The following is a 25,365-nucleotide window of genomic DNA, read 5'->3' as shown; positions in this document are numbered from 1 at the left end:
AAGAGAATGGCACTATTTAAGGACAAACCCACAGATCTGTAGGAAATCAGGCTTCAGTACCTCTGCTTCTCCTGCAACAACTTATCTGTGTGTAGGGCTGTCAGAGTGATTAGGGATAATATGGATAAAACGAGTGGTGTCACTGTCTGGCAGTCAGAACCGTTCCTCCCAACCCTTCAGGCATACAATCCTGTCTTTATTACTCAAGGCATTTAAATTTCTTTCTCCTGTGAAGATGATCAAATAATGTATGTAACAGAGGGTGTCTGAGCAATACGTACACTCTTAACAATTAAACAGCTCCATTTTAAATCATGGAAATGAGGTGGTTGTGTTCTGCCTGCCTTTTTGCTTTCGTGCAGCAGCTGTAAACTATTTAGTTGAGCATGCTGAAGTTTACTTTCAGAGCAGCTCAGAGGTGCTTGGCACAGACAGGTGAAGTAGGGTAAGGGTATGCTTCAAAATGAGTAGTCATTCTTGATATGAGAGCAATGCCATTAGTGAGAAGCCAGAAGGGACAGGCATTCCCACATGGAAGGTAAGGGCTTCTGTACAAGGAAGATGCCAACAGCAGCCATTATGCCTCAGAGAGATGACACAAGTGGGAAGTGCAGAGCGGCCCCAATACGTTTTTTGAAACTCCTGGCTAGTCTACTGACATCCATAAAAATGCTCACAGAATTCTTTTAGAGGTAGAAGCAATTAGTTGAAAGAAATACCCACAGCTTAAATATTCCTGTTAATCTAATTGAAAAGGAAGCAAATCCACTATAGTGAAAAATGACTCTTGAAGTCAGGCTCCCATCCCTCGCTTCTTTGTCCCATTGCCAGTTACAGAATTTTCAGAGATATGGACAAAGTACAAACTGAGGATTTGTTTGATTTGATATGTCATTATAACAGTGCTTAGTAATTCTCTGCTGGCATTCTGTTCTAAAATTGCAGTGTAATCAATTAGCACCTTTACCCTTCTTATTTCCTTTGTGTATAACTGGCTGTAACACAAGAAAAAAAATAATAGGGCACACCACGGAAAATTATGCACTACTTAGAAAACAGCAAATTATGATCTGTAGGGAAGAAGAAATGGAAGATTTTATCTTTTACTTTTTTTTGTTAAATTGCACTCCTAGAAGCTGAGAGTGTAGTCTGTGGTGCATCCATCAAGCTATATGGTAAGTTTAGAGAAACTAAATTATTTAAAATACAGTTCACATCTGATTGGGAAATATTCCCAGCCGTACTATCTGATCAGATTAGATAAGATCTGATCACCATATTTGAACATGACAAATTACTAGGTCTTACATATTAGTTTTTGATTCACTAGGATTTCTAGGTCTCAACTTAGTCAAGACTTTATTTGAACTGTGGTATATTATCAAATGAAGCATTTTCTTTCTTGTTGCAACAGTCCTTTTAAATATTCTGTAAAAATAAAAACACTTTACAAGACAGAAAAATATTTTAAATCAAAGCTGAGCACTGTGATAGTAATACTCTTCTTGGTAAGATGCAAAATACACACATGATTTATCTGTCACCACTGTATTTCATACTTTAATACATTATACTTCAAGGTTTGCTATGTCAAAAGATTTCCAATGACAAAGTTTAACAGACCAGAAGAAAAACAACCATTTAGATGCATGAATAGAAATGCTAATACTGTAGAGTACAAGTCAGGATAAAAATCAAGACAATGACCTATGGCACAAGTAACTGAAAGCAAACTTTTTTTCAATGAGTTTCAGGCCTATTGCAACCACACAGAAATCTGAAAGACACATCAATGCTTTTGGAAAATATACACAAACTACAGAAGGTACTTTATTTTGATTATCTCCCTGGGGTAGCTAAATACAAATCATTAGATCATTATCATTATTAGATCATTATCATGCATTATCATAATGCATGGAATGGATCAAAATTTACATGTCCAGAGACATTCAGTTAAGGCAGTAGTTGGTGATACTGTTGTTTGAAGAATGATCCAAAGAGTGTGTAGAGAACAGTGAACTAAAATAATGCTTTCATTATCTTTATTTAGAAATTAAGAGTCAGACATAGATAAATACACCATTTCAGCAACAGGAAGGAAAGAAGACTGCTCTACAGCCAGAAAGAGGTACAGACTAGTTTCATGCAGACTGTTTATATGATAAAGCAGTGAAAGCTTTTCTGATGTTGGCAATAAATGCAGAAAAATTGTTAGTTTCTCTCAGTTTGAGCTGTAACTCTGCAATGCAGTCCAGAGGAGGAGTACAGGAAGTCACTAAAATGACACAAATTTGCAAAAGATTAGACTACAATTAAAAAAATAAATTGATATCAGTGTTTTTCTGCACCTATGAAATACTAATGTAGCTTGTTACCTTTTTATGTTTTAGGTTCCACCTGCATTATTTTTGAGTAGTCTCATTTTCTTTCAGCAAAGAGAAAGGCTCAAAGAACATAACAGTATTTTTGATTTACTGACCTCCCACTCAGTGCTGTGCTCCTAACTGAGCTGTTACAGAAACTCCCTGCTCCTAGCCTGCTCAAAAACTGAAACACATTCCTAAACCATTTTGTTGCTCTGCAGGTAAGCAGGTTGTAAACTGATGTAGCTCAGCATGATAGACTTTTAACTTCAACAGTTTAAATCTGAATTAGTAAAACCAGAAATCTCTTCAGTTCATACCTAGGGGTATGGCAGAACTCTGGTAGTATCTGTCGAGAAGCTATCCAGCACTCAAATTCCATAACTGAAGTAAGATCTATATAGCCAAACCAGCTTTGAGATCCAAAAGGCTGTGCCCTTACAGAAACGGAATGCTGGATGTCAAGTTTTATTCTTTCACCTATGTCACCTTTTTTCTGCCTCCCAGGCTTCTGGAACAAATTGAAATATGCCTGTCAGCATACACACCCACTGTAGTAGAAACAAACTACTAAATGAAGCATTCTCATCTCTGTATATCCTTTTCCTGCTTTGCTTGATACAAAGTAAACAGCATCTCCATAAATGGAGGGCAGTGAAAATAAGCAGTTGTATTTTCACAGAAGTTAACAAGACCAACATAATTAAAGAAGCAATGTTACCATTGCAAGATTTTTATTCAGAAATTGGAAGACGACAGATTAGAGCTAAACTGCGCTTTACACCTCTCCTTTCTGCAAACAGAGGTGTCAGATTCAATCCTCTTATTTAAGTATTCAAAATTCACATACCTTCATAGTCCCCTTGTTCATTTATGGAAAGGGTACACACGTATGGCTTGTTAGGATCTTTGTGGTCAATGTGTCTGAATATAAACTGTAATTGCTCATCTAAAATAAACACAAGCAGAATTAATTAACACCATTAATTTCTGCTGCAGGGTCACAATGATGACTAAAACTCACAATACAAAGTTAGGTTCGATTAATATTCTTAGAACACAGACAAATTATGCTACCCTAGTCTCTTTGCAAGCATTTTAGCATATTTTGCCATTTGAGAGACAACTGTAGTAGCTGGGCTAAGCCAACTGATCAGGTGTGTAAACCATGTGCTCTTCACTGCACAATCCCATATGAACCACACTGTATCAGTACACAGGAAACTACAGAAACTTACCATGAATTCTACGCATCTCCAATCCAAGATGCTCTTTAAACAATGTTTTAATCTTGTTCACTTGTTCTGCTTTCTCCTTGGCAGCTTTATTTTTAGAAGATTTTACTAGAATTTTAAAATCCATTGTAAGTATCAAAGGCAAAATAAGGATATAAAAAAACATTTAGAACAGCAGAAAACCAATAAAGAGCAAATGTTGAAAACAACCCCTCCTTCAATTAAGAAAATTTAATTATTATCCTTTTCTTACTTTCCATTTTCTTCATCAGCTCTTCTTTAAGTTCTTGGATGCTGTCATTCAAGTTTTTCTGCTGCTCTTCTTCTTGATTTAGCTTCGATTTTATTTCTGTCAACTGCTCTTCCTTTTCTGCTAAGTATTTCCTCTGCTGGAGAATCTCTGAAAGGATAAAAGAAAATATGAACATATGCAGTAGATTAAGTATGTCCCTGCCATTTAAAATTTAAATAGTTTGAAATTATTTATCTGAATAAAACACAGTGGAATGCATGGTACCTTAGCTGCAGAGAGACATCAGCTCAGGTATACCAAGAGCATCAAATGAAAGCTTAAAGTGAAAATTATTCCTAAGAGAAGCTACAAAGTATGGAGCTGCTCTGATCCTTTAATCAGATGAAGTTTGTTTCTAGTGCCAGCACTGTACACACCTTCAAAGCATGAAGATGGTGGCTCCTGCCAACAGATGACAGAAAGCCAAGAATGCAAACACTGAGAGTTGCAGTAATTTTTGCCTGATAGTCTGAAGTTAACAAAATTCAGACAAGTTAACCCTAGACTGATGAGCTGACAGTATTCTCTTACTAATACAGAAAAGGCATAAATAGCCTCACAATATTTAGCTTTACAAAGCAATTTACTTTTCCTACTGCAGTTAGAAAATTCTGACACTCTATTGTTTTAAATAGTTACACTTTATGCAGAAAACTTTTATTTTTGCATCATCAAGGAAGATTTTCACAAATAGCTTTTGACTTGAAATTTACATTGTAACCAACCGATTATGTTTGGGTTTTATTCTGTATTCATTCTGATGTTATTACTTACCTTTTTAAATGTGAAGTTAAACATACTATTCAGCTGTATTAAATTAATTTTATAAAGGTTGGACACAATAAGTAACTGTACCATTGTTATACTCCTGAATTTTGTCAATCATCAGGTCCTCTTCTTTCAGCTTCTGGGACCATTTCTCTGTAAGGGAAAGTTGCTTCAGTTATCTGAAGAAGTTTGATGATAACTTGCACACAGTATAGTTAATAGGAGCATAGAGCCGTTTTACCTGAAAGAGCTTCTATAGTCTCCTTGCACAAATCTCTCAGCGCTGAAGTCTGATTGTTCTGTTCAGCTCCATAACTGATTTTAAACTGTATCCAAAACTCTTTAATATCGTTTTCAAAGAGCGTTAATTCATCTTCCGCCGCTGCATTACCCATAGCTCTGTACCAACACCTGTAAGAGGACACAAGTAGCGTCAGGCACGGGAGGCAATGGCAGCAGGTGGAACTCACAGGACAAACGCTCAGGCCTGGTTTTACCGCGCCGCGATGTCGTTCAAACCTCTTCGCGCAAATTGTTTTTGTTGCTATCACTGGCTCAGTGGGAGCTGCGTTTCCCTGGCAACTCTCCCAGCGCTCGGCTACTGCGCCAGGGGAGGCCCCGCGGCCGCCGCCGGGGGGACGCCGCCGGGGGGACGCCGCCGGGGGGACGCCGCCGGGGGGACGCCGCCGGGGGGACGCCGCCGCCCCCTCCCCTCAACCTCCCCTCCCCTCAACCTCCCCTCGCCTCCGGCCCCTCACCTCCCGCCCGCCCGGGAGCCGCCCCGCGCTGGGCCCGCACCCGCCGCGCCCGGTCCGCGCCGCTTCCCGCCACAAACGGCCGCTCCCGCCCGCCCCGCAGCAAGCGCGCCGCTGATTGGCTGAGCCCGGCCCCGGGCCCCCGGGCGGCTGCTGTGGTAACGAACGCGAGGCGTGGCCGCCGTGAGGGGCGGGCCGAGCGGGGCCGGGGACGTGAGGGGGCGGGAGGAGGGAGGCCGGAGGCCCGCCCCTTGCCCTAGGGGATTGCTTGGTGGCAGCGTTTGCTAGGGGATGTCGGCAGGGCCGAGGAAGTGGAACAGTGTGCTCCGTGCTGAACAAACAGCCCGGCTCACTTAGGCTCCTCTGAAGCCACAGCTTGTTTCCAGTGTCTGGTTTACTCACGGAACACACGGGCGGTCACCGGTCTTAAATTTTGTGAGTTTCCGAATTGCCTTTTAATTCGCCTTACTTCTGTCAAGAATGTGCATGAAGCTCGTTCTGACAGGAGGCTGCCCTGCAGGGGTAATTGCAGTGGTTTTTAGTGTGAACAAAACCACCATACAGTAGCCCTGCCTGTACCCAGTCAAACATTTGACATAAATCTGTGTCATAGTGAATTTCCTCTTTATGACAGTGCGACTGGTTTTTTTCCAATTATTTATATTCCCTTTTAGCTCTTGGTTGGCCCTAGTTTGTGATCCAAGGTAGCAGACTTCAGTTTATTGTGAAAGCTACTTTTAATAATTTTATTACTGTAGCTAATGAATTAATTTTACTTTATGCCAGTGCTATTTAGATAATCCCAGAATAATGTATATTTAGCATGGCTTTGAGGTTTGCTGTTTGAAGTATTAAAATCTATCTTCCATCTGTGGGATGCACAGTAAAGTCTGAACTGGGATCACCAGCTATTAGTTCCATTACTCTGGTACAAACTTCTTGTGTAAACACTTCTACCCCACTGTATTCCTGTCTTGTTTGACTTGGACACACTGTTCTCCAGATTTCACCGCTTTGTCAGCATTGTTCCTAAAGCTTATGTTTCTTACCTGCTTAACACTTATGTGGACTGAAGTTGTGCTGGTCCAGGGATGATTACTGAACCATGTGTGAATTTGGGCACTATGGACCTATACCTTATGGCTTTTTTTTTTGTTTAGGAACATTTCTTGCTTGGCCAAGTGCATGCTGTTAGTATAAACTTTCAATGTTGTCTCTGACATCATTAGCCTTTATTATTTGAGCTCAAAACTTTCTGAATACACAATTTTCCTGGGCCCTGCAGTTTAGTAGTTACAAGTTAAACTAAGCTAAACAAGTCCTGTTTTCTAATCTGTTGTCTTTTGGTGGGTTTTGCAGCTGGTCTCTTCTGAATCCTTTTGTTAACACAGATAATGAGTTCACCCCACAGTAGCTGGCACCAGCTGAAAAATGTTAGGTATCTTTTCTTCGTCAGTGAAGTTTTTCTAGATTTCATTAGTCCTATTGCTTTGTTTCACAGTTCCACCCACCAAAGACTAAATATAGCCTGTGACATTTACTGGCAGAATCCATACCTTAATTGCTCTCTTTTCCGATTGATTTAGATGTTTTGAGAGACATGAACTGTACTATAACCTATCTTCAACCTTTCCCACTACAGTCCACCATCAGTTTACCAAGTGTGTATTTCAGGGAAGCACGGTGATTTTGACAAGTCCTAGTTTTCAGTACAAACTGATGGGTTTTGCCAGCTGCAAACAGGAATGTGGCCTCATGGCCCAAACTAGTGCAGGTCAGATGCTTCTTTAGTCTTCTGCTGGGTCTGATTCAAGGCTCCATAGACAGAAATGCTGGCAGCCACCCTGCTTTAACCGAGACAATTGTTCTGAAATGGCTTTTCTCTAAATGTCTGTCCTAGTAAGCCACAGAGTAGCCAGGGATGGAAAAAAGTTTCAACAATTATTTACCCTGTTTTTAACACTATGAGTTTGGCTGGAGACAACTAACTATGCATTATACCCCTTTTCTGTGTTTTCCAGCTCTTCACAGGTGTCCTTTTATCAACAGGTTACTTGGTTAAACTCGAGGTTCTAAGGAGCACAGCAGCAGCCACAGGGTGACAGTTCACTGCAGTGTCAGACTGAAGGGCAGAATGTTGCCAACAAAAATCTGCTGCTTTATTTTATTGGTAACAGAAAGTCCATTCTGGGCTGTTCCATCCTGGGTTAAGAGGCAGCTGAAAAGTCTAGCTTGGGTTGGAGAGCTACTGCAGCTTAGGAGGACATTCTAAAGGAACACAAAATTGACAAGCTGGTGCTAATAAACAGACTCAGCTACTTCTTGCAGCAGGTTTCTGACTCCCTGGGGTATGGTTGACATAGGGTTTTAAGAATTTAGAGCAGGCTACTTTCAGGGATTAGAGAATGACAGTAAGACAGGAATCTAATTGGAAAGGGAGTTGAAAAACTGGGTTGGAGACTGTTGCCCTAGTGGGTTCAGTTCCATTTCTGCCTGTGTTTCATGGAACTTGAAAGAATTTTGTCCTCTCTAGGTTGCTTCTGGTTCCTAAAAGGTAGCCCTTCATACTTAAAATAAGTAAAATTCCTTAGATGTGACTTTTTCATAGACATGCCAGAATTATATTCCATGCATTGTTTGCGTAATATATACTGTTGCACTTATAAAAACAATGTAATGCAATTGTAATTTGTAATTTACATTACTAATTTACATTAGTATTGTAAACAAGTATTAAGGTCTGGCAGGTCTGGTTATTGTTAGAGTGCACAGATTAGTTTTGTTAGCTTTGTGTGCTTGCATAGTTAACTTTATAGCAAAGAGCAATTTAGCAATATAACAAATGACTATACTAATTAGCGAGGATCTGATTAAGCTGGCAGAATGAAGAGAAGGAGACTGGGTCATGTTAACTATTGCTAAACCTCTATTGGTCAGTCCAACCCTAAAAAATCCTGGGTCCAATGAGGAATGCTTAAGGGTATAGGATTAGAAAGAAAGTAAAAAATGAGAGAAAGACAGTGTGCAAGCTTCTTGAAATATTCTTCTTTTCCTAATTCAAAAATTAAGGTTTATCTTCTCAGTGTTTCCACTTGGAAAACATTCACACCTGAGAAAATACCTGTCAGCTGTTATATATACTGTCTGCTAGTGAACTTAGTAAATTGCTTGTTAATCCTTGTAGTTCGTCCAGTGTCAATGGAAATACTGGTTTGGAAATTAATTTTATTGTTCAATTAACTAAGCATAATGTACCATAAAGTTAGGGCCTGTGCACAGGCTTCCATTAACAGTGTTTCAAAAAATGTTTGCTTTGATGGCTTTTCCCTCCCTTGCAAACATTTACTTAACAGCATCTGTTGACTGTTATGTAATATTTGCTCTAATATGTAAGTGCAAGGTAGCTGTAAACATTTTATCCTCCCTTCAGTGGATCATCAGCATGACTCTTGTTTTTACATTTTATGTGTGTTTATATATATACACACACACACACACACATATATAAATCTCTGGGTTTGTGTGTCTTAGAAAACATAATAAATCAAAAAAATTATGAATAAATTTTTAAAAATATGTGAACAGGTAGCATTTGAAAGGCTTTTGCTTTGAACTAAAAACTAATGTATGTGAAGGCCAAACCTTGGATCTCCAATATCAAAATAAGAGAAAGCTTCAATTTAAAAACTTAATTGTCTATACTTTCTGACCATTTTGTATAGATCATTAGGTTTCCCTGCAATTCCCAATACTAAAATACAGCAAATAGTTTTATTTCATGTATTATCTCAACTGACTTTGAAGCACTAGGGGGATTACAGAATCTTTTTGCAGTGCTTTATATAGCAAGGGAAGGTCTATTGAGGAAATGTTTATTCTTTGTCAAACAAATTATTAAATATAGTATTTCAAGACATGTTTCACGATCTTTGCTGGAAAGTCTTTAGTGTCTCCAACTTTTATTGGTTGTGAAATATGACAGGCAGGACAAGAGATTACTAGTATGTCAGTTATCGATTTCCTCTTGGATGGAGCAGGATCATGAGTGATTCTAGGCACAGTTGAGAACTGCCTCTCCCACAGAAACATGCTTACCTGTTCCAAAACTTACTCAGTGTCTGTTTTGTAGGTTGTGGATTTCTTGAGGATTTTAAACATCCTTTAAAAACATGATTGCTCTGGTATCTCTAAGGTGCAGATGTAGGAACTTCTGAAACACTCAGAAAGAACGTAGGAGAAAATGAAAATCTTTTCTTTTGCTGTTAGCTGTTAGTCTTTATTATGTCTAAGGTGCTTGTCTTTCTATCTAAGCATAAGAATCAGCAGCAAAATCCTGAAAATGAATATCAGGAGGTCTTCAGCATTTATACTAAAAGAGGTTACTGAAACATTGCCAAGACCTATCTTCAAACATTAAATTTGCAAAGTTTCTGGAGAGCCAAAGTGTGCCTGAGGTGTTCTGTCTGAAGAAGAGTTTGTTCTGAGCAGATGTGTCACTGTCTTAGTGCATAGAAATAGTGCAAATAATGCAAATATGTAAAAAGTTATTGTAATGCTTCTGCACATCCTGTGGATATCATTGACTAACAGTGGCACCATTAAAGATGGACTGTAAAATGATCTATTTTATTACTTGATATACTCTCCTGAGGACATTAAATTGTATCTTGATGGGAACCTATGTACTGCAAAATATTTTTTCCTAATAGAACACTAGTTATTTAGACTTAAGCTCATTATAGTTGTTGCTCTTTTAACCAAGTACTAGAAGTGTCTGTTACTCAGCTGCCAACTGACTTGGAGTTTGCACTCATGTTTGAAGCTAACTGTTCTTGCTAAAATAGATTGAAAAACAGAGGAAGACCTCAGATACTCCACATTTTTGTATAATAAACCCAGACATGCCTAGAAGAGTGATTTTTTACTATTATAGTAAGTCTTACTTATCTTTAAAGGTAAGATGCTTTTGCAGCAAAAAAAAATTAGCAAAAGAACATATTCTTCAGCAATAAGGTAAAAAGACTTATTAGAGAGAGATTTCTAAACAAGTATGGTCTTGGGGAAGTACTGGGAGAGAGAAAATTAATTCCATCCATTCATTTCTGTGACAGTTGCCTTGATGGACACTGAAAAACAGTAATGTATACAACTCGGCAAGAAACAAACCTCCTCAAATATTTTCAGCTGAAAAACAAGGAAATATTTTTATTGAAAGGTCCTGAAATTTTTGAGTTTGGAAGGGTTTCCCCTGAAATCAGATAATACTAGTTGAAGTGAATAATTTGGTCAGTACATAGAAAAATACTGTAGTTATTCAGAAGCAGTGCATAGAAACTTTTAACTTTAAGGCTGCCTATATGGCTTAATGCAATTGGTAGCAATAAACATAGAGGATTTAAATCTGCTAAAAAGTTTCTGAAACCAGACTATTAATAGTTAAAGGGGAGCAGTTAAAGTAAATGTGAGATTGTGTCAGGAAATCTTCTTCTACGTCCATTAATTGTCATGCCTTATTTTTTGAATCTACTTAATGTTTCCATTTGACTTCCCTGATCACACTTCATGAAGCCCTCTTAAACCATTAAACCCCTCTTAGCAAAAACTGTTAAGTAGTTCATATCTTTGTATCCACAGCTTGTGCAGTTTAGCTTGAAGTGCATGGAAATTAGGGAAGTGTGCAGTACATATATAGAGCTGGTTTTGTCTTCTGACTCACACTGTTTCAGATACACAGATAATAATTTGACAGAAGATATGAATACATCAGAATATTAGAACCTGATAAAGAGCTAGAAGTTTTCCTCTGATAGTATCAGAAGTTGGTATCATCAGGCCTTTAGTATCCATTTAATCTCTTGTAGAAAAAGTTCTTTTCATGAAGCCACCTCAAATGAACATAATATTCTATGCTACAGTTATGAGTACTAATATTGATAAATCTGATATGCTAATATAGTCTGCTGTAATCTTTTAAACTCCTGCTGTGTGGCAGAATCTGTTTGTTCTTGGCTGTTTGCTTTGAAGAACCACTGTGTTTCACTTGGGAATAGTCCAGGGAAATACTCCTGATTATCTGTTCCCAGCCTTGCTCTGGTTTGTAAAGGAGGTCTCATTTCTGTCAGGGAGGGCAGCAAGAAGCGGGGGCTGCAGCTCCTTCTGGCAGAGGGGGCGTAGGACTGGCGTCATGTAAGCAATGCCCAAAATGGCTGTACCAAAAGATGACTCAGAGACTGAGCATCATCTGCATTGGGCCCTGGATTAACGGGCCTCCTGTAGGAAGGAAACAATTGTTTTTCAGTATTTTAAGACTATTGTTGCTTTAAAAATAAATCTAGAGCTCAACAGCATGGTTGATATATGGATACTAGTTACATTTTCCCTGACTGAAAAAATATGGGTTGTGCAAGTGTAAGTTGCAGCCAAGTTCTACTTCCAAGTGAAATGTACGGCTTCAGTGACAGCTCTGCAAAGATAAGTAATTTGTGTATTCTTTCTATCCTTTATACAGGCAACAGTTAATGAAGTACACACATTACTAATGTCCATCCTGCAGAGAAATGAACTGTGAAAAAATTTAAGCAAACATGTTCCAACTGTTCATACAAAGGATTGCACGAATCACACATTGTGCTTCCATAAAACTTTCCCCACAATTTGCTGCTGCTCAGCATGTACTTCACTTAGCTTCCTACAATTAAAATTTGCAAACAAAAAAGCTTTCCAGTGCTAACAAACTCATATGCTTTCCTGGAGATCTGGAGCCACGTGTTTTGGGAATGGCTGGGTACACCACGCCAATATAATATAAAGGCAACGTCAATCACCTTCTCTCACTTTTTAATAGCTCCCCTCCATGATTCTCATTCTCTGTCACTAGAAACTTAAGATTAAAAGAACTTTACTATATTTCAAGTACAGTTTAATCCATTAAGATGGATCTCCTTCACAGCAACGGAGTGCTTATCATTCAGCATTTACAGAGGGACTACAGGGCTTACCAGGATTTCCTTAATTTCATGTCACACGTTGGTGATCCCCGGAATATATTTTCAATTTATTTTCCTCTTTGGTTTCAGCTCAACCAAGTGGTTGGTACTAAAATGATATGGGTGGCAGTCATTGGTGATTGGTTCAACCTCATATTTAAATGGTAAGAAATTGAATTTGTTTTAAAATGTGGTATTTTTAATAATAGTAACTATATGTTCCTGAAGTTTAGAAAACTTTCTGTGAATAATGTACTAGTAGATTTTTCCTGATAATCATCAAATAGGAATTCACAATGAAGATATTTAAGATATGTTTGAAATAGCATTGTAATAAGATGAGAAGAACCTGCAGAACTATTATAGAATAGCTTTGGAAATACAGCTCTTCATATTCTTTGTAAGATTATTTATCATGCTTTGCTGAGGCCTTCTAATGTAAAAATATTTTTATTGAATTTCCGCTTCATTTTATTTTATTTTATTTTTTATCAGGATTTTATTTGGTCATCGCCCTTACTGGTGGGTGCAAGAAACAATGATTTATCCTAATCAATCAAGCCCATGCCTTGAACAGTTTCCTATAACATGTGAAACTGGACCAGGTAAGAAATGTTGGAGATTACCTTGGTACTTTTGATAGGGATAGCAGCTTCAAAGGGGAGAGAATGGCGCTTTGGAAGGTCTTGTATGATACACAAATCTCAGAGTTCATGTGTAAAATAGCACAAAAAAAAATAAGTAGAGGAAAAGGAAGAAATACTATAGGTAGGTATTTGCTGTATGACAGAATATTTCCTTCATTGCCTGTAAAAGATGCAAGGTGGGGGGACTTGCTTTAAAAATAACTATTACTGTAATGAATTGGCATATAGGAAAGAAATTTTCATAAAGCTTGTGAAGTACATTGTTTAATGTGTTCCAAGACAGACCCCAGGCTGTTGAGTTTGAGGGCTTGTTTGGTGTTGCAAGAAATATTCAAACCCAAAAAGCTAAGTAGGTGGTTCAGTGTAAATAACAATAGTCTCAGCAATCGATTACATAATGTATGACAAGTGGAAAAGAATCAGAACCAGAGAGTGACACTGAATGCGTGCGTGGGAGTATGTGTAAAAATATATGGGGGAAAAATATTTTTAAAATGTACCTTTTCAATATATTTTTATTTTTTATGTCTCATTATCTTCTCTGTGGAAATCAAATGCAACACTGATGAAGCTAAATGAACTTGTGCAGCCCTAATATGTGCAATATGATGAACTGGCTTTGAGCTAACTGAATTTAGTTTAATTTGTTGTGCAAGAAGATACTGACTGTGGAAATTGTGTGTTTTTCCTCTTGTTGATACCACTGAAAGCTCTTAAGCAGTTTGCATAGCTGTATTTTGTTGACAATATCCTGCGTTACATCCCATTGTAATTATGAACAAGAAGTTCAAGCTCTTGTGTAATGCCTGGTCTTTATGTGACATTCTGTGACATTCTTTATCTGCATTCTGTTTCAAGTTAATTCATTTGGGACCTAACAAAAAGTATTGAAGTCCTTCAGCTCTTATCAAAAGCCTTGAGAACTGAGCCCATTCAGTTCTGTGTAGATCTGAGCCCTGGCGCAGGAGACAGTCAGTGTGTTTCATTTTGATTCTTTGAACCAGGAGGTGTTTCTTCTTGTTACTGTCTTTCTGAAATGTCATTCCTATTTCTGTCAAGTGGGTACAACTGTCATATTGATTCCTTCTTTGTACTTACAGTGACCACATTTTTTCCCACCTCCAGACTTAGGCTGGACCATTAAGACCGTCACTGACCTGTTTCTCATTAGCAAGAGGAGGTGCAGTCAGCACAGCTGTTACATGCACACAATCACTGTGTGAGCTTACGTGGTACTTCACACACTTTTTAAATAGCAACTTATATTAAAAAATTAGAGAAGCATCCACAGACATGAGAAAAGCAGATCCAAATACTGCTAGGATAGCCTGAACCCCAAACTCCATGTCTCAGTAAAAGGGAAAGTTGAGGGAACTGTTCATATGACTACATGGCAAACAGTTTAGGACCTGAATTTGGTTTGTACTTCTGGAATTAACTGAACTAAAACCCTGCAGCCATTTTTTTCTGGTATTTATAAAACTTTAAGAACCTAAACCTTAAGGTGGAATTTATGCTATTTAGAGTAAGTTATTTGCAGATGAACTATGAAATATTATTCCTAGATGACAACAAAGACAAACTTTTCCATTGGTGACATACATTACTGTTTCCTCATCAGTGACATTTGTTCCATTGTGAGGTTCAGGAATGCATGTCTGTTAGAAAATGTACAAAAGAGCTGGTAGAGTGACTCTAAATGTACTGCCAAGCAGAATAGCAAAAATGAATGCAGGGAGTCAGAAGTCATTGTGCTTGTCCCACCTAGACATTTCTGCTTTGCTACTTCACTGAAATATTCTTTTACTCTACACAGTACTAGATAGTGCTGCTTCATAACACATTCTTAAGCCAAAATTATTTATTCTGACAGTGAAATAACCCTGTCCCTTCTCTTTTGTCTCCACAGAAAGCCAAGATGTAAAGGTCCCAGACTTACAGATTCCAATGGTCTATTTTCTCTTTCTCTGTTTTGATTTGTTGAATGTGAATCTGGTGAACACGAGAAAGGAAATGACAGACTAATTTTAGGAATCACTTCCCTTGCATCATGTCAGCATGTCATGTCAGTTTTTTGGTGATTTTCACTGTTGTAGGAACTTCTCTATGGCTTCATATTGCTTCCAGTAAAATCTAAATTTTACTTTTTTAAATTAAAACAAATTACACATATATTATTATAACCTGGACTAAAAAGAAATCACTGTTGTTCTCTATTTTAGAGGGTGTTCCCTATTATAGACTACTGTATGCTGTACCTGTGGGTACAGCAATTAGAGCATCATTTCATGTGCCAGTTTCATTGACAATATACTTTTAATCTGGCTGATCTTATACAGCACCTTAAAATTTATAAAATTAATCAAAGTGAAGCAAAAAGACACAGATTTTCCATGCTTCAGGTATGTTTCTAAAATTATTACAAAACTACCCAAAATATTAATTACCTGGATTGTAATATTGCTAATGAGACACAGCTCACAGTTGTTAACACCATGGTAACTTGCAGAGAGCAGATAAAGGGCAGCTTGGAAGGCTTATCTAAAGTTATACTGGTACTTTAGTTTAGAATGTTACAAAGAGCTAAATTTCTCTTGCTCCCATTAATTATGGGAAAGCTCATAAAAAATTTTCTCATGTTATCCTCATACATAACTCCTACATTCCACACTGCATCTCTAAGACAGCCCTAGATGCTTTTTTAAGTTTTTAAATCCAAGTAATGGGAAAATACTATGTTCTCCTATCAAGATTCTAACTCACACCAATATAAAATGATTAAGCTGTTACCTTTTGGATATCAGACAAGTATTATGAATTCCCTGTAGAGGAACCTTCTGAAAATTTCATATGGCAAAAATTAACTTTTGAGAAGTAGTTCACATTCTTTCAGTCTTTGTTATCCATTTCCCTTCTAAATTATTAGGTGCCTGAGTAACTACCAGTAAACATTTTCTGTATGACAGCTGTCACAGTCTTCATTCTTGAGTTGAATATTTCCTTTTTGTTTTTACTAGGAAGCCCATCTGGACATGCCATGGGATCATCCTGCGTCTGGTATGTAATGGTCACAGCAGCACTTAGGTACACAGTTAGATGGAAAGATAAATCAGCTGTTACCCTTCACAGGTCAGTGTCTTTCCATGAGTCCAACTCATTATATTCAGGTATTTCTTTATATACATGCTATGTTTTTAATGGACTTCATTTAAATAAATATTCACAGTTTGGTCTATTTTGTAAAAAAAAAGCCTAGCCTTTTATTATGATCCACTTCAGCTGAATAAAAAGTATATTAAGAGGATTTATCTGTTTGTATGGGCTGGTATTTATCAATTTACAGACATTGCATACAATATCTCTGAATCAGTCCTAAATCTTCAGTGCTGGAAATTTTTAATTCTATAATTGCCACTATGTATTGGATTTTTTTTGGTTAGTACATAAATTTACTGCTTTGATGGTCATCCTTTGCCCATTTTAAAGCAACTGTACATAATGTTGATGAAATTCACTGTAATGTGTTGCTCAGCTCTGTGGGAAAGTCCTGCATTTGCTTTGATGGCTGTTCTTTCTAAGGCTAACAAGGTTGTTTTTACATTGTCAATTTTTTCATGAAATAATTGAGCTTTTGCATATAGATATGACTTCATGATGAGAAATATGTTTAAGACATTAGTCCTAATTTAATCTGCCATTGATGACTTTCATCACTTAAACCACAGAGGTGTCTTGGACCTGCAACTTCTGAGGTCTGTTCCTGTAAATGCTCTTGATAATGTTTTAGTACTGACTTCTAGTTTTTAATCATCTGATTCTAAACTGTTCCACTTAGTAAACCTCTGCTGGTAAAAGCATGAGCCTTACATGATGGGGCTTGGGGTAAATAAGTAGATGAAATATCTTGTCTTAATTTTTAAGCATCTTCCTTTTCCCTCTTAGACTAACATGGTCATTCCTCTGGAGTATTTTTTGGATTATCCAGATCAGTGTGTGCATCTCAAGAGTATTCATAGCAACACATTTCCCTCATCAAGTTGTTCTTGGAGTATTTGCTGGTAATGCTGCTATTTTTATTTTTTTCTTTTTAACCTATATGCAAACTTTTTTTTAAAAATGAGGGAAGACAAGAGATTTTTAGTAGCTGGACTCATCTTGCAGCCCTAGTGGTGCCCTCTACTCTCTGGAAAATCAGGGATTTGATAATAGTCCAAAGGTAAAATTTTTGAGGTACAACGTACCTGCTGACCATGTAATTAACAATGGAGTGAGCCCTTGTCCACCTGCCAGTTGATGCTGACTGTAATGTGTCCACGCTGCCTCAGACTAGCTCTGACTGCTTTGTACTGGCTGCCTCTGATCTTTAACTGTGCTGCCTCTGTGGAAGAGATCATAAAGGAAGTTGCTCCTACATGGCTCTGACCTTTCCCCTCAGGAGGAAGTTATTTGCTATTTATTTATTTATTTATTTATTTGTTATTATTTCAAATAATGTACAGGTGCAAAATAGCATTTTTGAAATGTGGACAGAGACCTAGGGCAAAATAGAAAAAAAAAGGTAAATAGCAAGACAAACTCTGTGGGTGATATAAGATGCTGAAGTACATTTTTCAGAGTCACTTAAGCATATTATAAATTGGTATTCAAGGAGTCCAATCTATGAGGAGTATCTCTGGTATCTATCTGATTTTAAAGAGGGTGCATTGAGCAGGGGCTTCCTGCTCATGTTCTCTTTCATGGATGCAGGGCAGCCTGGGTAGCCCTGGCTAACAGCTTTCCCTCTTCACAACCAGGATAAAATGAGTACAAGAGAAGATAAGTGTGTTCTGTGTCTTTTCCTTCAACACTCAAAGCCTGTGTGGGAACTGGTGTTGAATTCTGCATTGCTGGAGCCAGTCTTTGAGTGAGGGACTCTTTTGGAAAAGGAATGTTCCAGTTTACATCTAATATTTGATAGGTTGTCATCTGGGAGATGCAGTCAGGCCTTAAGGTATGCCTCATATCAAAACCATGTAGTGCTTGGTATTTAATTATTTTTTTCCAAAGTGGCAGTTTTAAGTGGGAGGAAAGGTTTTGTAATGTACTGCAAAAGTAATAAATTGTGTGTGTATATGTGTATGTATAAATATATGTATATATACACACATAGGTATTTATTACTTAGATATATTCTCCTGTCTTCAAAAGTCAAATTCTACAGGGACACTATAGAGAATGCTTCTTCAAAGTACAAGTGTGCTGTTCCCTGTAACACTGAGTTTCTAATCCACAGGCATTCTTGTGGCAGAAGCATTTGAGCATACCCCTGCCATTCAGACAGCAAGCTTGAGAATGTACATCAAGACAAACTTGTTTCTTTTCATCTTTGCCCTTGGTTTTTATCTATCTCTGAAGCTTCTTGATATTGACTTGCTATGGTCTGTTCCAAAAGCTAAGAAGTGGTGTGCCAACCCAGACTGGATAAACATTGACACAACTCCATTTGCTGGACTGGTGAGGAACTTAGGTGCACTCTTTGGTTTAGGTCTTGGAATTAATTCTGAAATGTTTATCACGAGCTGCAAAGGTAAAAATAGCCGCAAGTTAAGTTTCCGCGTATTGTGTATAGCTGCTTCTTTAGCTACACTGCAGCTGTATAATTTTGTTAAGATACCTACTCATACTGAGTATTTGTTCTACATTCTCTCTTTTTTTAAGAGCGCAGCTATGCCTCTGACTGTAGTTGCCTTGGTTCCGTACTGTGTCCACTCATTAATGAGGACAACTGAAAAGAAACTTAATTAGGTTAAGTTTCAAAATGTTTAGCAATGTGGGGATGGATGTGAACTGTTCAAGAACCCTCTGCAAAGGCAGTTTTGCTAATTCATTTAAACCAAGGGGATGCCACTGCATCCTGGAAAGGAGCCAGTACATCCAAAATCACTACACTCAAGAATGGCTTTGACAGCTCAGAAATATTAGTTGCTGATTTTATTCCTAGAAATATTGCAAGTGCACTGCAGTATGGTTAGAAATGGCCCAATACTGTGGGTCATAATTAAGTTTTAAAGTATAATCAGCCATCTTTATTTAGCTATATGGTGGTCTTTTAGTTCTGTCCATCTCTAGCTAGATAATGCTTCAAGCACCAGTTGTACATAGTGATACTCCATATTTTGGTTTTTTATATATAGATACTGTGTGTTAAACTGCTACATAATGGTGTGACAGTATCACACCATATCACACCACCTACAACTGTAGGCTGTACCCAGGCACTGTGAAAAAGGCCAGCATAGTTATAAACAAGGCTTTAGATTTAATTTATTGAGCTTCCTGAGCAAACCAGCTTCTGATTAAGTCAGATGAGGAAAAAAAAGTTTATTTCCATTGGACTCTGTAGAATATATTTTTGCATTACTGAGTGGTTTTTGTCACTTCAACCTTTTGAAAGTGGTCACATGAATCATGAATGATACAGATTACAGCTTCAATAGGGAAAATACATAAATATGGTGTAGAAAATCTTTAGGTTCTGTACATCTACAAAGAGCAACAAATGGAAAAAATTGTCAATAATGAAATTATCTCAGAATATGACCTCAAGAATACTGTTCATGCTCCTGTATTGCAAAGGTAATTCTCTGCTGATTCTCTCAGATCAACAGTCACAAGCCTGAATCACTGTTAGTAGTTGTGTAAATCATGAAAATATGGTTGCTAACTCTCACTTCACGTTTATATTCTTGTCAGCTTTATTTAACTAAGCACACAAGTAACTAGTGTTGAATATATGTTTGCTATGTAAAATGAATGTTCTAAATAGGCAAAGGGGGGTACTTTCTATTTTGTTTTCATTATTTGACATCTATTATTGTATGTTCCCTTTCAGTGCATAATCTTTAAGCAATATTTTGCTGATACCATCACATAATACTCAGTATATAAGCACTATATAAGTAGCCTTAGTATGCAACGGTATAGTATGGGTACTGAGGGCTGCATATGTATGATCTGAAAGCAATAAGGCTTAGAAGATGTAAACATGATACTGCTTCTAGACTTCCAATTAGGTAGAAGATAATTGAAAGAACCTTATTTAATTGGGTAAACAAGGTGAATAGTTTGGTGTTTGCCTTTGGGAATGAACAAGATAAAAATTACAGAAGCAAATCTGAAACAGGTGTCCTTAATTAAAAGCCTAGTAAGACTAATGTGACTTTAGAAAATTAGTCATCTGCTTTTAACAGTCTGAGGAGTATTCTGCTTCGTGCATCTCCTGATACCTTCTTTAATGTTTCTCTGAACTTTTTTCCCACAGCAGCTGACCTAAAACCACTTTTTTCTATAAATGTGACTCCATAAACAAAGTTAATGGGACTAGAAACAAACAATGAAGAACAAAGACAACTATGACAAAGATTTCAGCTGTGTTGAAGTTGCTCTGTGCTTTGTTATTCTCTACCTGTGAGATGCCCTACAGAGGCATCACAGAATGGTAGCAGGTTGATTGAATTGTTGGTTCTGTTCCTAGCTCCTCCTAGCCAGCAGTAGGAGATTCTTCATGCACAGCTGTCCAAGGTTCTCACAGCAGCATTTGTATTTAGTGGCAATTTTAAACTGGGAGTTATGGGTAGAGATCACATTTCTAAGCCTCTAATCACATGAGAGTCTCTGTTTCCCAGCACTGACAATGAGTCTTGGTGCTTCTGTTGCAGACACAACCATAAATGTAGAATGACAAATGGCATTCTGCAGTATCCTAAGCTCTGTACAGACATGTAGGAAGATGTGGGCTCTCACTCACATTCTTGGAGTGTCCTGTTAATTCATTCTGTAATTTCAGTGCTTCAGGGAAAAGGACACAGAATATCTTCCTGTCTGAAGCACTTCTTAATTTTTCTTCAATTATTAAAACATTACTAAATCAAAGAATGGTGGGAAACCTGAATAAATTTGATGTAATTTTACTAGTAACTTCAGAAATCAACTGACTGATAATGCAATGGCTGTAAGACACTTTCTGACCAGCTGTGTTGTGGTATGGAGACTTGCATAACTGCTTGAAGAATCTCCAAAGAGGGCTCCCAAATCTTCAAACAGAATTAGCCTTTTCCAGAGTGGTAGGATAGGAAAGTGTCAAGATATAATCTTGATATTTTGATAGAATTAGAATTGAAAATCAGGAGCCAGGCATGTAGTTGTTGCAGTGAAATAAACCAGCATGTCCCTTACTCAGGCTTCAGTAAATTTATTGCAGTTGAATATTACAGTTCAGACCTTATTTAAATAGATTGTGTGACCTTACTAAAAGCTCAAACTGTTAAATATTCAAGCTGTAATTTCACCAGGCCTTTGCAGCCGCTTAAATTGTTAATATTTGGAACAGATACAGCACATACACGCTTGCAGGACAAGCTAACAACTCAGCTTAGTTTGAGCCACAAACCTTTTGCATTAAGGTTTTCCTGTGTAATAAAGAGGTTGGAAAGTGTATGACTGATCCCCTTGCTCCCACTAGTAGGATCCCAGGAGAAACCTTTTATTCTTGACTTAGAGATGCCCAAATAATTATTGACATAGAGATGCCCATAATAGCATTGGAATAATGCTATTCCAAAAGTACTTACACCTCTCTGCAGAAAAATTCTCATGAGCCAGGAGTTATATGAAGTGAAGCTGTCCCTTGCTTCTCTTACAAACTAGCTGACAAGTTGTCATTACATTCAGTTCACAACTCTCTTGCTGCTATGCAGCTTTTTTTTTTATGATCCCCATTCCCTGTTTAGCCTTTCTGGTGCAAGGACTCTGGGTCCAGACACACTGTTCCTACCCAGAGGAGTCTAGTTGGAGCAGGAGCTGTATTTGCAGAGCTGCTATCATCTCTGGTGCTATCCCAAAACAGTATCATGGTTATATCTGCCCAGAGGAATAGGGTGTTGGAAAATGCAGCTGCCATGTACCATGCAGAGAAGCATACAGCAGAAGACACAAAATGACACCATCTACTGTCAAGACTAGTAACTCGGGTCTGGCTTGAAAGATGTAAGCAAATGACTTTGGAATGGCTCAGGGATATTGTCACCAAGCCCCAGAACTGGGACATTTTACCAGTGAAGCAGCTGCAGCTGCAAGACCAGTCCAGTCTTTCTACACTGAGCATTCCATGAAGGCTTGCTGCTCATGCCCAGACACACCATGTAGTGCCACCTGTAATCCAATCCCTTTGCCCAGGTACCAGAGGTTTTTGTAATCAATTGGTTGTCAACAACATATAGGAACAAAGTGGCAGGAGGTGGATCCAAGAATGTGCAACTGTTATGTACACAGTGAGTGCATTCTGTTGCACTAGCACCCTTCCCAGCATTTAGCTCTCGGTGTTTCCCAGCTGCCTGAAAAGAGGATGATGTTACATTGAAGAGCAGCAGCACTACCGCTGAGCTTGGGCTGTGGACCTGTGCTCCTGCAGGGAGACAGCAGCCTCCTGTGCAGGCAGGGGCTGGTGTCCTCGAGTCAGCCTTCTCAGGAGCTTCATCCTGAACAGCAGACCTTCTCACAGACATGATACTTGCTGGCTGCTGCAAGATACTCATGTGCTTAGCTGAAAGGTAAGAGAAGAAATAGTAGAGCACAAGAGCCAGTAAAAAAATACAATTTATTGGTTTAATTTAGGTCACAAAGGTGTCTTTCTACCTGCTTTTCTCCAAGATCCCAGTCACTAAAGGAAACAGTCCAGTTATGCTGCAGACAATAACCAATAACATATTTCAGTGAAACTTGTGGTAGATCTTATAATAAACTGTGACAGATACAAGCTTCTCCCAAAAGAAGCTCCTTCCTGACCTTTGTCATTTCTGAATATATTGTTGCTCTGTTTATCAACTGTATTTAATACAAAGAGCTAATTATGCCTATTTCTTCTACCTTCACTCATGATTGTCTTACCTTCTGAAAAAAAGAATATATCCATCACCATTTCAATAGAAGTGGTTTAAATAACTGATGATTAACCATAGAATTTTACATTAATTTAACCAAGGTATTTATTCCTATTCAAAAATCCTTTTGATGGCTGATTAGAGTAATGAATGTTAGCTGGAAAATGGTCCTCACCAGCTTCTGTTCCTTACCCTTGGTTACTTTCCTTACTTCTGTGGAGCTGCCTTCTCTGTAAGTACTGATTGGTTTGTTGAAGGGGCACAGCTGTGTCAGTGCTGCAGGTGCACACAAGGGAAGCCCAGCCCCCCACAACAGCACCACTGATATCTGTGGTACAATGGGTGAAGAGTGGGGCTTCTGCATGCACAGGAAGGGCCTCTGCTGTAATTGTCTGCAGACCAAACCTTAGGACAGCTTTGATCCCTTCAGATGTACAGCATCCTTTGAGGGGTTGTTTTCACTCATTCAGCTTACCTAGAGAGAGGGCAGTTTCCAGAACACCAGAGTCTTCCTTGATTGCTAGTTGAGGCATGACAGGACTGTCCAGTCTGACTGCAGGGAGCAGCAACTCCCCAGATCACCAGAAAAGATCTTTCCCAGTTTTTTTTTCTCTTATGAGTGGGCTACGCTACTTCCTGACTGCATCAGCCTGTGCTTAGTGCCTTGCACATTCAGGACAAGCGTGTTTTATGCAGACAGCTACATACATTCAGGATTCCACAGAACTCACTGTACTGTAGAGCACTTGCTCTGTAGCACAATGGATCACCAACATACACATACCTACCACAAAGTATTTGCTTACAGAAATCTTTCAAATTTAGAATCACAGTAATTCAGCTAATTGGGGCTCCAGTAGTAACAAGCTTCCAGTAGGCTCCTTCCATGGCCATCAGTTCATCATGAGTGCCCCTTTCAATGATGAGTCCTTGTGACATCACAGCGATGATGTCAGCGTTCTGGATGGTGGACAAGCGGTGGGCGATGACAATGCAGGTGCGCCCTTCTCTGGCTTTATCCAGTGCCATCTGCACAGTCTAAAGGCAGCAGAAAAAGTGTCAGAATAAAAATGTGCAAATTGAACAGGGCTCAGAGCTGGAGGAACCCAATTGCTTCAGATTAATTAACCATGTTGTGCAATACTTGTAAAAGGGACAGTGAGACTAAATCAGGGGTTCTGATACTGATGTGCTTAGCTGGCTCATGACCTCTGTTTACCAGCAGTACAAACAAGGGACAGCTAAATGCAGACTGAGGTAGAAATTAAGGAAGACCTTTACTCTGCTGACATGCTAAATGTCAACTGAATGCTTTGAAATCGGGCAATTCAGACATTTCTGAAAACGTGCTGCTTCTCATAGGTGGTTTAAGAGCACTTGAGGCTGGCTGCTTTTTCTTACAGCTGTACCTCCTGCACTTCTTGGAAAGATCATGAAAGGTGAAAGTGCTGAATTCATGATGTGGAATAACATACAATCATGTAGTGGAGTACATGAGCATATCTGTAGAACAGAAAAGGTATTGTATGTTTTAGGCCATTGTGTTTACTTTCCCTTATTGATTATCACTGCGCATTTACCTTTTCACTCTCTGTGTCTAAGGCAGATGTAGCTTCATCCAGTAATAAAATTTTAGGGTCTCGTATGATGGCCCTTGCTATGGCAATGCGTTGTTTTTGTCCACGAGACAGCTGGGATCCCTGAGCCCCAACATTAGTTTCATATTTCTGAAAAATATAAAAAAGGAGTATTTTATTCAGGTGTAAGCTAATATACCAGTACACAGCCTAAAGGAAGAGCAGGAGAGAGGCAAGAAAGCTGACCATTGCTGACTACTTGAAGAACCTGGGAAGGCAGAAACAACATTCAGCAGTAAACATGTTTGGGGTGATGTTTCCAAGCTGTGCTTTGTCTGCACATGGCCCTGAGGCCCAGGCAGCATAATGATGAACCTGGAAAGACAATGTGATAGCAAGTAGTTGGCTAATTTGTCTGAGGCAAATTAATTCTCCCTGCCCTACATTTGTTAGTAGAGGCTAAAAGTAATTTAAGGGATTTCTAGGGAAGTGCTTTGTTTGGGTGCCTAAATTGTATGCATACCTTATACGTTCTTTTCAAATTTATATTATTTCAGTGCATTTAAATACTTAAGTGTACATAAGCAGCCAGCTTCAAATATTTTTGTCCAAGTATCATATCCTACTCACAAGGCAAATCTCTCACAGCTGAAAACGGGATTTATGTATTTGCCTACTGTGTAAGAATTCAGCAGGGACTCAGACTCTAAGGAACACAACAAATGGTCACAGCACCCTCTTCTCCTACTGTCACAGCTGTAAAAGGACATAAAAGGTGCATGTGTGTAGCAACTTAACTGGTTTTGGAGCAGCTCCTGCTGC

The 25,365-nt window shown here is 38.5% G+C and overlaps 3 protein-coding genes and 1 long non-coding RNA gene across 16 annotated transcripts in view; 1 reads left to right on the top strand and 3 right to left on the bottom strand.

The window, feature by feature from the left end:
• Positions 1 to 1,532: 1,532 nt before the first annotated feature.
• Positions 1,533 to 5,595, bottom strand: SPC25 (SPC25 component of NDC80 kinetochore complex). Of its 6 annotated transcripts, none has more exons than XR_015288951.1 (8): positions 5,420 to 5,504; positions 4,903 to 5,072; positions 4,749 to 4,814; positions 3,855 to 4,001; positions 3,605 to 3,709; positions 3,217 to 3,315; positions 2,687 to 2,877; positions 1,533 to 2,278 (listed from the first exon to the last, which is right to left on the bottom strand). XR_015288951.1 is itself a non-coding variant. In XM_086896781.1 (7 exons), the coding sequence occupies exons 2-7, from the start codon at positions 5,054 to 5,056 to the stop codon at positions 2,145 to 2,147; spliced, it is 705 nt and encodes a 234-aa protein (XP_086752907.1). In that variant the 5' UTR covers positions 5,057 to 5,072; positions 5,460 to 5,595; the 3' UTR covers positions 1,533 to 2,144. The 6 variants fall into 6 exon arrangements, 4 of the variants coding, with proteins under 4 accessions (XP_086752907.1, XP_086752908.1, XP_023786826.1 ...); XR_002865931.2 differs by lacking the exon at positions 5,420 to 5,504 and adding an exon at positions 5,159 to 5,248; XM_086896781.1 differs by lacking the exon at positions 2,687 to 2,877 and having other exon boundaries at positions 5,460 to 5,595.
• An 18-nt stretch (positions 5,596 to 5,613) lies between these two features.
• Positions 5,614 to 21,262, top strand: G6PC2 (glucose-6-phosphatase catalytic subunit 2). Of its 3 annotated transcripts, none has more exons than XM_023931053.2 (6): positions 5,614 to 5,851; positions 12,493 to 12,566; positions 12,898 to 13,007; positions 16,067 to 16,178; positions 16,992 to 17,107; positions 18,322 to 21,262. In XM_023931053.2, the coding sequence occupies exons 2-6, from the start codon at positions 12,517 to 12,519 to the stop codon at positions 18,831 to 18,833; spliced, it is 900 nt and encodes a 299-aa protein (XP_023786821.2). In that variant the 5' UTR covers positions 5,614 to 5,851; positions 12,493 to 12,516; the 3' UTR covers positions 18,834 to 21,262. The 3 variants fall into 3 exon arrangements, with proteins under 3 accessions (XP_023786821.2, XP_023786820.2, XP_023786823.1); XM_023931055.2 differs by lacking the exon at positions 5,614 to 5,851 and having other exon boundaries at positions 12,275 to 12,566; positions 18,322 to 18,542; positions 20,350 to 20,450; XM_023931052.2 differs by lacking the exon at positions 5,614 to 5,851 and having other exon boundaries at positions 12,272 to 12,566.
• LOC147652250 (uncharacterized) lies at positions 9,564 to 17,374 on the bottom strand. The gene is made up of 3 exons (XR_015288949.1): positions 17,291 to 17,374; positions 14,989 to 15,041; positions 9,564 to 9,626 (listed from the first exon to the last, which is right to left on the bottom strand). It is a non-coding gene; the product is annotated as an uncharacterized LOC147652250 (long non-coding RNA).
• Positions 21,263 to 22,664: 1,402 nt separating the features above from the next.
• ABCB11 (ATP binding cassette subfamily B member 11) overlaps positions 22,665 to 25,365 on the bottom strand; it is a 50,440-nt gene continuing 47,739 nt past the window's right edge. For all 6 annotated transcript variants that reach the window (XM_023931047.2, XM_086896730.1, XM_023931051.2 and 3 more), the window contains 2 exons: positions 24,547 to 24,693; positions 22,665 to 24,004 (listed from right to left, as the gene is read on the bottom strand). In XM_023931047.2, coding sequence (XP_023786815.2) covers positions 23,804 to 24,004; positions 24,547 to 24,693 — 348 coding nt within the window. In that variant the 3' untranslated portion in view covers positions 22,665 to 23,803. The remainder of the gene's footprint in view (positions 24,005 to 24,546; positions 24,694 to 25,365) is intronic.

This window comes from Cyanistes caeruleus, chromosome 7 (genome assembly GCF_971803275.1).
Source record: "Cyanistes caeruleus chromosome 7, bCyaCae1.hap1.1, whole genome shotgun sequence".
NCBI lineage: Eukaryota > Metazoa > Chordata > Aves > Passeriformes > Paridae > Cyanistes > Cyanistes caeruleus.
Note: the sequence above shows the minus strand (reverse complement) of the source record. Positions and strands in the feature narration are given on the sequence as shown.

What these genes read in the sequence shown, in the direction of transcription:
- G6PC2 (XM_023931052.2), top strand. Translation starts at nt 12,349, where the DNA reads ATGGATCTCCTTCACAGCAACGGAGTGCTTATCATTCAGCATTTACAG. An exon ending in TTCAACCTCATATTTAAATG is followed by an intron (nt 12,567 to 12,897) that starts GTAAGAAATTGA and finishes ATTTTTTATCAG; the next exon opens with GATTTTATTTGGTCATCGCC. An exon ending in TCAGCTGTTACCCTTCACAG is followed by an intron (nt 16,179 to 16,991) that starts GTCAGTGTCTTT and finishes TTTCCCTCTTAG; the next exon opens with ACTAACATGGTCATTCCTCT.
- SPC25 (XM_086896781.1), bottom strand. Translation starts at nt 5,056, where the DNA reads ATGGGTAATGCAGCGGCGGAAGATGAATTAACGCTCTTTGAAAACGAT. An exon ending in AATTCAGGAGTATAACAATG is followed by an intron (nt 4,002 to 4,748) that starts GTACAGTTACTT and finishes TTATCCTTTCAG; the next exon opens with AGATTCTCCAGCAGAGGAAA. An exon ending in GGAGATGCGTAGAATTCATG is followed by an intron (nt 3,316 to 3,604) that starts GTAAGTTTCTGT and finishes TGTTTATTTTAG; the next exon opens with ATGAGCAATTACAGTTTATA.